The sequence below is a fragment of the Buceros rhinoceros genome, unplaced genomic scaffold, assembly GCF_000710305.1.
Source record: "Buceros rhinoceros silvestris isolate BGI_N320 unplaced genomic scaffold, ASM71030v1 scaffold19433, whole genome shotgun sequence".
In the NCBI taxonomy this organism is placed as follows: domain Eukaryota; kingdom Metazoa; phylum Chordata; class Aves; order Bucerotiformes; family Bucerotidae; genus Buceros; species Buceros rhinoceros.
In genome coordinates, this window is record NW_010404426.1 from 477 (window position 1) to 11,530 (window position 11,054).

The 11,054-nt window shown below is 52.3% G+C and overlaps 1 protein-coding gene across 1 annotated transcript; it reads left to right on the plus strand.

Annotated features, from left to right (window-relative positions):
* Positions 1-440: 440 nt before the first annotated feature.
* On the plus strand, positions 441-10,835 carry LOC104491044 (trifunctional enzyme subunit alpha, mitochondrial-like; the record flags this gene model as incomplete). Its single annotated transcript, XM_010133402.1, has 10 exons — positions 441-453; positions 2,665-2,706; positions 2,794-2,864; positions 3,589-3,722; positions 4,913-5,051; positions 5,621-5,740; positions 5,826-5,928; positions 8,586-8,708; positions 9,109-9,227; positions 10,779-10,835. Coding segments are annotated over exons 1-10 (921 nt in total), but the record flags the coding sequence as incomplete, so codon positions are not given.
* Between the last annotated feature and the right edge of the window lie 219 nt (positions 10,836-11,054).

An 11,054-nucleotide genomic window follows, 5' to 3' on the forward strand; every position in this document is an offset into this window, starting at 1 on the left:
TGATCTGAGCAGGGTGCTGCAAGCAGAACTCTGGTGGCTCCAGCCCGTGCTCCGTGTTGGTGATAACCAGGAACACGCAGGCCCAGAGCTGCTGTGAGGGCGCTGTCACTCACCTTAATTAATAGGATTGTTCTGCCCTAACTAAGGGTTTGTCAGACTCACCAGGCAGCCTGCAATAGGCGGCAGAAGGCAGCACGAGAGCTGGCCTTACCTGCTGAGCTGCATGCCAGGTGCTGGTGGTTCCCGCAGGGGGTAGGAAAGCTCCAGCTGTCAAAGGTTTCCCAGCTTGCAGCTCAGTGCTCTACTCTGGGCTGGCAGGGACAGGCTGAGAGCGTGGACGGTCGTCCTGAGCTTCAGCTTTTGCTCTACTGGGGCTCGGCTTGGCCCAAGAAAGCTTTTTTCCGGGCCCATCCGTGGATGCTGTTCCCATTTCCAGTGCCATGCCGCGTCCAGGTGAGTGGAAGGGTGGGAGGGGAAGTGCTGGAGGAAGCAGCCGAGGAAATAACGGAGGAAAGAGAAAGTGGGAAGAAACAGGTTCAGGCTGGACCGTATGAAAGGGGAGTTTTCCGCTCAGTGCTGCATCCAATCTCTGGGCAAAGCCCTGGGAGCAGCAGTCGGAAGTGTCGGTGTCACTGTCTCTAGATGGTCTTTTAATTGCAGTGAGTGAAGCAGTGGGAATGGAATCGATACTGGAGGCTTTTAATTGTAGAGTGAGGGTTAGTGAAATGGCAGAAGCGCACATCTGGGCTGCTGCCGCTTCCTTCAGCGCTTTGCAGGAGGGTTTTTCTGGCTCCAATCTTGGCACGTTGCCCTTGTACTGCAGAACGAATCAATGCCGAAAGCAGATGGGACCAAGCAAACGTGCTTTTGGTTTTAGACACGTTCTTCCTCAAGTATCCTGGGCTCTGAAGTAAAACCTCACTCGAGTATTAAGCAGTTGTTCCTCTCACGATAACCTTTCCCGAAAGAGTTTCTCCTCAGATACAGTGAGGATTGTTCGCTTGTCCCCTTGAGACGTTTTTTTCCTACTTTGTATTTTTTGTTTTGCTAGAGCTGAAAGGCGAAGCGGAATCCACAGTTTAGGCTTCTCAGGGAAGGAGTTTGGGAATTGACAGGAAAGAGGAAAGTGTGTTAAGCTACAGAGACAGAAAAAAGCTGCTGAATCCATTCGGTTCTTATTCTTAGTTGAAGTTCTGTGGTTTTCATGTGATGAAATGATGTCCTGCCTCTGCTTTCTTCTCAAAGTCCTGGGGCTGGTGGTGCTTATTGAGTTAAAGTACTGTTAAAAGTGCATCGTGCTCCACTGAGGAGCATCTATCAGCAGAGAAAGGGTGGCCAGGCCATGGTGGCCATGCCCATCAGTGCTTATTTTCAGGAGTACCCAGCTTTAGCGCCCAAAATGTTTAGAGAAATTAATGCTGGCTGCAGCAATTGCAATCTGAGTATTGCCCCAGTCCAAAAGCAGCTTTGGAGTGGAAACCAGTTCTTGCTTTGTTTGTAAAATGGCTCTAGGGGCACATGACACCCGTACAGACCTGTCTGCCTGGACAGCCTGACGCTTAATTTCCATCCCTGCAGCATCATTCCTGGGCCCGGGGAATGGAGCGCAAAGGTCAGTCCCTGCTGCCAGCGCCAGAGACGAAGTGGGAAGAGGGGCAAAGGGCAGCAGAGCTCCAGCCCCGGGCCCGTGTCACGGGGGAAGCACCTGTCGGGGAGGTGGGGGCTGGAGTTTCCAGCCTGTTCTCCCTGGATTTTCTGCCTTTGTGCTGCTGGGAATGGGAATGTTGCATACCAGTAACGCTCCCCTGGCTAACTGGCCAGGTTCCTGCTGGTAGATGTGTGTGCGGCGCTCAAGTCACGCTTTTACTAGATCCCAGGCTTAGAGTGGCTTTGGCAGGGATCCAGCCTAGATCCGCATTAGAGCAGCCTCTTGATCAAGATCAAGGTCACTCGAGGAACTGTGATTCATTCCTGCCGTTCCTCAGCGGAAAACGGAGGTGTGGGGTTTATGGGTCAGACAAGGGGCGTTTCACTTGTGGACAGAAATTGTTTGTGCCGTGATCTGAGTTTTATGGGGAGCCTTGAAACATGGCAAGTTCCTCTGGGAGCTCCATGGGCCATTAGCAGAGGTGGGTCAAGTGTTCTGTTGATAGATGGAGGCGAGACAAAATATTCTGTGTGCTCCTTTTGTGGCTTGCCCCACGTACACCCTGAGATCTGGGATGTAACACTTGGGGCAGCCCCAGTCCCTGGCGCAGGGGTGTCTTTTTGCAGAAATATTCCATGTTGGCTCAGTGGAGAAGTTCGCTTGCAGGCTTGGAACTTGCCGAAGCGCGGCAATGGCTCTGATTTAGCACGTGGAGAAGTGTCAAACTGTGACAGAATCAGTGTGCCTCCCTCCCATTTCGTCTTTTGCTGGCTCTTTGGGGAGGGGGCTTTGATGTTTGTCCCTCTCACTTCAGCCTGGCCAGGGTTGCGAGCTGTGGCACTGAATCCACGTGGTGAAGGTCACTTCAGTAGTGTGGAGTCTGCTGGGCTCTGGTGGTGGCATGGGACAAGGAAACATTGTGCTCAGCAGAGGCGGGGAGCTGGGGGGGTGTTAATAGAGGCGAGTTAAGCCAAGCTTGCTGAGTGTTCCTTTAATGCTGCAACATCCTCCTTTAGGTTATGCCTGCTGTAACATCTCCACCTCCGCTGCGCTTCAGAGTAAGTGAAAAGCTCTTCTATGTGAGCTCATTTTCTTGCTTAAAACCCACGGAGCATGAGCTGATAACACCTTGTTTCTGCCTCCAGCCAGGACCCACGTCAGCTATGACATCAAAGGAGACGTTGCTGTCGTGCGCTTCAACACACCCAATTCCAAGGTACCGTTGTAGTGGCTGCGGTGAACAGGCGTGTTGGTGGCAATGGCAGGAGTAGCGGTCGCGCGGAGAAGGCTTCGAAAAGCCTCGTTTAGGACTTAAGAACTTCCCTAACCTGCAGCCTTCCAAAGTGGTGAGGAAAGCAAGTGTTGGGGCGTTCGAAGAGCCCCTGAAAATGCCTCATGGAAATGTTTTGTGGGTGCTAAACTGACTTGTCTCTCTCACTGGCACAAGATGCCACTAAATCTAAGATTCAAGGCAGTTGAAGAGAAAAAGGAGCTGGTTAAAGTTTAGGAGCCATTTTTTTCCTCAAGAAAAGCTCAGAAAATGTGTTTGAGGTGACAGCCGCACAGCTGGTGAGGGTAGGAAGGAACTTCTCAATAAGTTCACCTGACCTGCTGCAGAGTTTCATCTTGGAGGTGTTTTCTTGCTGTTTTATGAAAGGGTGAACGAACTTTTATAGCAAATCCAGGCTAAATTTTAATGCCCCAGAAGTGTTATAATGGAGCCAAGCAGTGGTCTAGCTCTGGGGCGAGTTTCCACGTGGTCTAGGCCTGCTTTTTCCAGGTGGCAGCTCTTGGAAGGCTGTAGAGAAAACCCGTTCTGACCCACTGCTGGTTCTGGCTGTTTGCTGTCAGTTTTCTGACCACAAATGATTGAGTCCAGTGCTTAACTAGCGTGAAACCCCACAGGCTCCCTGTTCACGGAGCTTTTCTCCTGCTTTCAGGTGAACACTCTGTCCAGACAAATGAACACAGAGTTTACGGATGTGATGAATGAGATCTGGGGCAATGAAGCTGTCAAAAGCGCTGTCCTCATCTCCTCGAAGCCGGGCTCTTTCATTGCTGGGGCAGACATCGAGTAAGTACGGGGGCGTTCAAAGTGACACCAGTGGAGCTTTCACATCCAGCATCCAGGGTCCATGGTCTGGTGCGCTGTGAAGCCCCAGCAGTTTGTCCCTGACAGCTCCCCAGGGTGAGGCAGAAATGCGTCTGTGCAGGATGCTGAACGTGCTCAGATGAAGTTAAGGCCTTGGTAAAGAGAAACGTGGCAAGTCATTAAAGCCCATTTGACTCTAACACTCAGTCCCTCCTTCCTGCCTGCTGGGGTGCAGCCAAGGAAACCCGTCTTGGCTTCAGGGCAAGCGTTGTCCTTCAGTCTGGGACAGACAAGAGTGGTTAATTTGCATGCAGGACTTGGTTGAAGCAGGGTTTGAGTGCCTGGCTGGCTGCCAGCGCAGCCCCTCGGTGAGGCAGGATTCGGTGTTTTGCTGCTTGGAGCATCTGAGCAGCCTCCCGGGCAAGTCGGGGTGGGACAAGGTTTGCACGACACGGGTGCTCTCGCTGGGACCTGGAGTGCCATTGGCTACTAGTTCTGATGTTGAGCAGGACAGAAGAGTTGTGGGAAGACATTAAAAGCCAGAAAGCTCTGAGTAAAGAAGGTAAATTACAAATAGGCCCTTCAAAAGCTTGTTACCGCTTTGGCCAGCCTCACTCAGGGCAGAGCCTTTACCTGGTGTGGTGGGAAGGTCAGTGGCAGAGCAGAAGGATGGCTGTGGCTCAGGGATGTCTGCTGATCTCAGCACCACGAGCCTCCCCAGTCCTGCCTGCCTGGCAAACGCCCCACTTCCACGAGGATAATTGGCACGGGGAGCCTCTAATTGGCGTTGTGAAAGGCCAGAGCGCCGGCCATCTGCTCCTCTTCAGCAGTGATCCCGGGCTCTCCCCTCCACCCTCCTGGCAAGTGCTTCGAGGCTTCCTGTGGCCCTTCCTCCTCTCCCCCAAAGGCTTTCAAAGCCCTGGCACAAGGAAAACTCATTCAGTGCCTGCAGGCACGGCCCTGTGTCAGCCTGCCTGGCTTAACCCCCAGAGTTTAGCAGCCTCCCTGCGTTGTCTGCTAATCTGAGACCAGGGGCCTAACGAGCTCTGGCCTGTCTATTAGTCACAGGAGCTTTGTGGGAAAAGAGGAACAAACTCGTTGAAGCACTCTTCTTTTTCTGCTGTTTTCTCAATGCTTTTCCAATGCTGATCAGCCTTTCTGCCTCACCGCAGCATGATCGAAGCCTGCAAGACTTCTCAGGAAGTGACTCAGCTCTCTCAGGAAGGACAGAAGATGCTAGAAAAAATTGAGCACTCTCCAAAGCCCATAGTCGCTGCCATCAGTGGTTCCTGCCTGGGAGGAGGACTGGAGGTATTGAACACTTCTGGGGCTGACGGCAGGAATGAGATTCAATAGCACTGGGTCTCTAGACCATCCAAATGACGCCTGCAGGACTAGTTACTGCAAGACGGATTTGAGACCTGACGTGGCGTCGTCACATCCATCTAAATGAGTTTGTGGCAAGTTAATGGCTTGGTTGTGCTTCAGGGCTCTGCCAGGCTCGTTTCTCTGCTCTGTGGAAAGAGCTAATCAAATTGAGATCTCTGGGGGCCAGGCTGGTATTTAATGAGAGCGTCCCAGGGAAAGGGGGCAGTTTCTGGCTGGCGTTGGGTCTGGATAAACACCTCTGGCAGAGTCCGGGCTGGAAAATGCTGCTTTTCAAATGAACCAAGTCTCGATCCCAGCAGCTTCTAAAGGTTGTTGTGAGCAGGATGAGCCTTCAGTGAGCACAGAGGGAATGTGGGCAGTCGAATCAGGGAACTGGGGAAGCACTGGGAGGAAAGCTGAGGCAGTGTGTAGGAGAGATGTTTTTTGATGGATGCCCAGTTCTTTTGTGGTCTTTCACAGGGAAACCTTTAGCTGTCTTCTCCTTTTTTAAGGTTGCCATTGCCTGTCACTACCGAGTAGCAACAAAGGACAAGAAAACAATCCTGGGAACACCTGAAGTGTTACTGGGTCTCCTGCCAGGGGCAGGGGGTACCCAGAGGCTGCCAAAGATGGTAAGTCAGAGGAATAACTTCACTCAATAGCCCCTTCTGCTGCCTGGCACACTCCCATCCTGAAGCCTCTCTTCTGCCCTTCCAGGTGGGGCTCCCCGCTGCCTTCGACATGATGCTGACTGGAAGGAACATCCGTGCTGACAGAGCAAAGAAGATGGGGCTGGTTGACCAGCTGGTAGACCCACTAGGTCAGACCTGATGCCTCTCTGTTTGCTGACCTGCTGCCTGTCAGTTATCTCTTCACCTCACTGTGTGGGGTGGAGAAGCCATTGAGGCAGCCAGCAGTCTGGTGGGGGCAAAGCGAATGGACTGCAAAGTCCTTGCCGTGCTACGCAGCACAAAATCCATTCCCACCTTAGAGGCATGTGAACAGGGACCTTGAAATATCAGGCTCCTGCTAAAGCCCAGCGACCAGGGAAAGGTTAGCAGGGAGAGCAGGCCTCTGGTGCTCTTGCATAAGCTAATTATACAGATAAGAACCTGCACTCCTCGCTTATCATGTCAGAGGGACAGATTGCAGTCCATGATGAAAGGAGGATAGATGACCAAAGTCTGCAGATGTTAATCACTGTGACAAGATCTTGAGATGCAGCCAACGCCCATGGCTTGGGTGGTTGGGTGCTCTGAGTTGCCAACTGACTTCCAGCCGGATGGAGAAATCTCTTCCAAACCCCAGACTTCCAAGTGCTGAGTGGGTTAGTGAATGATTTCTTGCTTCTGCTGTTACTTCACTAGAGGGGCTGTCTTGGAAGGAGACTCAACAAAGGGGCAAACCCTCCTCAGAAAGGTCTGAGCAGCTGCAGCCAGGAGCTGAGGTGCAGTTGCGGAGTGCTGAGCTTGGTTTCCCCAGGCAGAGCAGGGGCCAGAGGACCCCTATGGCCTTTAGCTCCTGAAGCTGCAGAAAATACAATAAATGAAAAGGGGCTGCTGCCTACCCTGAGGAACGCGAGGGAAGCCCTTGAGCCTGTTCCCTCTTGTATGCCAGTGCTCAGGTGGATGAGGTACCCTTAGCTGTGCTCTTGCTTGTAAAACCTATGCTCGGCCTCGAGTTGGCTGAATGGAGTTCACTGCTGTGTACTCGCCAAAACGTGAACTGGGTTTTAAGAGCCAGCCAACGTGGCTTTTTATACCAGTGATTGCACTGGCTGGCTTAAAGGAAACCGGAGCTTTCTGCAGAGCTGTGAGGAACCCCAGCAGAGACTAGAGGAGCATGTAGGAGGAACACAACAACCGAGTTCTGTGCAAGCAGTGGAGGCATTCCTTGTTCATTCAGGGAGCAGCCAGCACCGGAGGCTTTCGGCTGAGCACCTCGTGTTCATCCTCTGTGTCTGGAACAGGCAGCTTTAACTGGGGCCATGCTTTAACTGATGACAGAAAGCTTTGAAGGAGAGAGGCAGCATTAATGAGAGGTAATTTCGTGGGGTGCAATCAGCTCCCTTTCGGCAGGGAGCTCTACATTCTCTGCATCTGTTTACTGGTGTGCCCAGATCCAGTGTGTGCTCGCTGAACACCCGAGCTAATGGGAATGGGACATCAGGTACTCGCATCTTGTAGCGCGTCAGGTCGCTAAAGCTGAAGGTCTCAGACGTGTTGCCTTGAAGTGGTGGGAAGAGAATTCAGACACTGGTGAGGTTTGAGCTCGGAAATCCCAAATGCTCTCAAATGTCCAATAAATTCTCTAAAATCCACTGCGGAAATGTAGATTGCACAGCAGCTCTGGGTGAACTGAGTTGCCTGTAGAATGAAACGTGTTATTTTGTTGGGACTGTTTTCCTCCAGAGCGGCCCTGACACACTGCCAGGGCGCGAGGGAGACTTCCCAGCAGTGGGAACAGTCTAAACATATGTCTTCCTTTATTTGCTTCTTGCTGAGAGACCTTCCAGCAGGCAGCAGCATCTGGGCTCTGCTGCGTATGTGCTCTCAGGTCTTCGTGAGAAGAGAGGTGAACCCTCTGCTTTTGGTAGAGGGCAGAGTAGTGGGAGGTGGAGGAGGAAGAGGTTTCCGGTTTGGTTTTGTTCTTAAACTGTTGCCTGTGTCAGGGAGCAGCCGTCTGCTGTGGTGGCTTCTCAGTTCTGAGGGCTCCACTCAGCATCCGTGTGTGGTTGGAGCCGTTTATAGCGAAGGTTGGTGAGGTTGCCCTCACTGAGATGGGGCCTGAGATGGCTGGCCCAGCACCCAGGGCCTGGCAAGGTGCTGCTGTGTGAGGCACCAGCTAAAGCAAGCAAGGCATTTCCTGCCTCTCAGATCAAAGGTTGAGGTTTCCTTGCACATCCTTCCTTTTCTAGCTCCAGTACAGGTAATTTTCAGCATTTTGTAGCTGTTGTCTGTATTTAAGAGCAGTGGTCTTGGTTCAGCGCAGTTGTGCAGATTTGATGTACCTTGGAGGAAAGGAGAGGTGCAATGAGAAGATGAGGGGGCAGAGCACCTAAGTTCTGTGAGGTACAGGGAAGCCGGCAATTATGCAAAGTAAAAAGTTTGAGGAATAAAGGGCACGATTTACAACAAGGTGGTCCGGGTCTGAAACAGGGATCCAGAGAGGTGGTGAGACCCCCATCCTTGGAGGTGTTCAGAGACTGGCAGAACATGGTCCTGACCAACCTGATCTAATTCCAGAGCTAGATTTAACTTTGAATTTCTGTATGAAGCTGTTGATACAGAACGGTTTGGAGCCTTCATACAGTTGCCTGTTGAGCCTTTCCATCATTGTTCAGAATCAAGACAAGTCAAACAGGTCGGGGAAGAATGTGGTAGCAATTAAAAGGAATGTCACGTTGGTCTCATCTGTGTGTCACCCATCAGTGATAACTTCTGCTGCAATTCCTCAAGGTTCCTCTTCTGTTCACAGGGCCAGGGCTGAAGCCTCCAGAAGCACGGACAATGGAGTACTTGGAGGAGGTGGCCATTGGCTTTGCCAGAGGACTGGCCAACAGGACCATATCTGCCAGAAGATCGAAAGGGCTAATACAGAGTGAGTCTGTGGGAGTCATGACTGAATCCCAAGGGGCAGTAATGAGTACAGTCCAGCTCTGCTTCTCAGGGACACGTTCGTGAATCTACTGAACTCCATTGTCAAAGCAACGTTATTTCACGTTGTAGTTGTCTCTTGAGCCGGGTGAGTTGGTGAAGAAAACATTGATCTGCAGATCTGATCTTCAAGTGGCCTGGCCAGAGCTGCACGTAGTGGCTCCTGAAGTGTACTAGAAGGGAGCCAGGCCTCGGGGAGGAAGCAGCAGCCTCCTCCCAAGGACTGTCCGTCTTCAAAGTCCATGTCACATTCATGTCTACGCTCCTCAACTTTCTGGTGAATCATTGAAAGGCTGGTTGTGCATATAGCACTGTGCTGAGACATGTTTCGTCCTGTCTTGCAGGGATAACAGACTATGCCATGGCTCTTCCGTTTGTGAGGCGACAAGTCTACAAGACAGTGGAGAGCAAAGTTCAGAAGCAAACCAAAGGACTCTACCCCGCTCCTCTGAAGATCATTGAGGTAACACCCACCACGAGGCCCAAGAAACTAGAGAGAACGTGGATCTATGGGGTAACACATCCACAGGCAGAGAGAAGGTGGTTCCTTACTCTTCATTCAAGCCATGTGTCCTGATCTTCACAAATTAGTCTCGATGAGGCTTGATCGATGGGCCAAGGCCAGTGGTCTGAGGTTCAACAAAGCCTAGTGCTGAGTCCTGCACTTGGACCACACTAACCCCCAGCAACACTCCAGGCTGGGGGAAGAGCTGCTGCAAACTGTCCGGGGAAAAGAACCTGGGGGTGTTGGTGACTGGCTGAAGAGGAGGCAGCAGTGTGCCCAGGTGGCCAAGAAGGCCAGTGGCCTCCTGGCTTCTACCAGCACTGGTGTGGCCAGTGCATCTTCTCCAGACCTTTGTGTGAGGAGATGGAAGACAGCAGCTCTCTGGAAAAGAAAAGAGTTAGAAATAGCACACAGATGGACAAAGTTAGGGCATCCTGGCTTGGACCAGCACTGGTGAGGTCAGCAGGACCAGGACAGGGATCGTCCCACTGGACTGGGGACACTGGGGAGGCCCCATCTCAAATGCTGGGTTCAGTTCTGGACCCTCACTCCCAGAAGGACATTGAGGGGCTGGAGCGTGTCCAGAGAAGGGCAACAAAGCTGGTGCAGGGTCTGGAGCACAAGTGTGCTGAGGAGCGGCTGAGGGAACTGGAAGGGTTGAGCCTGGAGAAAAGGAGGCTCAGGGGAGACCTTCTGGCTCTCCACAACTCCCTGACAGGAGGCTGGAGCCAGGTGGGGGTCAGTATCTTCTCCCCAGGTCCAAGCAACAGGATGAGAGGAACCGGCCTCCAGTTGTTCCAGGGGAGGTTGAGGTTGTCCCTGAGGAACCATTTCTGTCCCGTTGGGGTTGTGCAGGGCTGTGCCAGGCTGCCCAGGGCAGTGGTGGAGTCCCCATCCCTGGAGGGGTTTCCCAGCCGTGTGGAGGTGGCGCTGAGGGACAGGGGTTAGTGGGGACCTGGCAGTGCTGGGGGAATGCTGGGGCTCGAGGAGCTGAAAGAGCTTTTCCAGCCTAAACCATTCTGTGATTTTGTGTGTTCCAAATAGCTTCCCAGAACAAGATCACCAGTTTATGTGGTGCTGGTTCCAGTAAAGGGAAGATCAAAAACTCCCGTCGAGGAAAGGCTTAGCTGAAGCACTTTGTCCATGAGATTGTCAGCTGTTTTTCCAAGTTTCTTAGGTGGTTTTTAGAGGGTTGGATGAACCTGTTGAAGCTGGGAAGATGTAAACCGCTGCTTTCATAGCACTAACCACAGAATACTTGAACAGCTCCTCTCTCAAGTTACACAGCAATTGGTTACTTACAGACACTCTCCATGGCTGAATCCTCCCTTTAAAATGACTTTTCCCTATTGAAGTTGTTGCCAAGACTTCTCTAAAACCTGCGAGTGCCCCTCTCTGACCCGGAGAGCAGGGACGTCACGGGAGCACAGTGCCTACCAAAACCAGTTCCTGAAATCTCGGGGAATGTGTAGATGTGCCCCTGACGGGACTCCTGTGCTCTTTGACTAGGTTGTGAAGACTGGTCTGGATCAGGGGCGTGACGCCGGATACCTCACTGAGTCCCAGGTAAGAGCAGGTCCCTGGTAGCAGCAGAGAAGTTGTGGACCTTCCTCTGGCAGGGGGGCAATGAAAAATGTCTGTCTTGAACAGCAGAACTGTTGGCTGCGGTTCTCTGTGTGCAAACAGCATGTGCCTGCTCTCGTTCCTGTCCATGTCATCTCTTTGGCAGACAGGGCATCCGCGTTTCACCTCACAGGACGTTGGTTTCTCCGTCTGAGCTGGTTG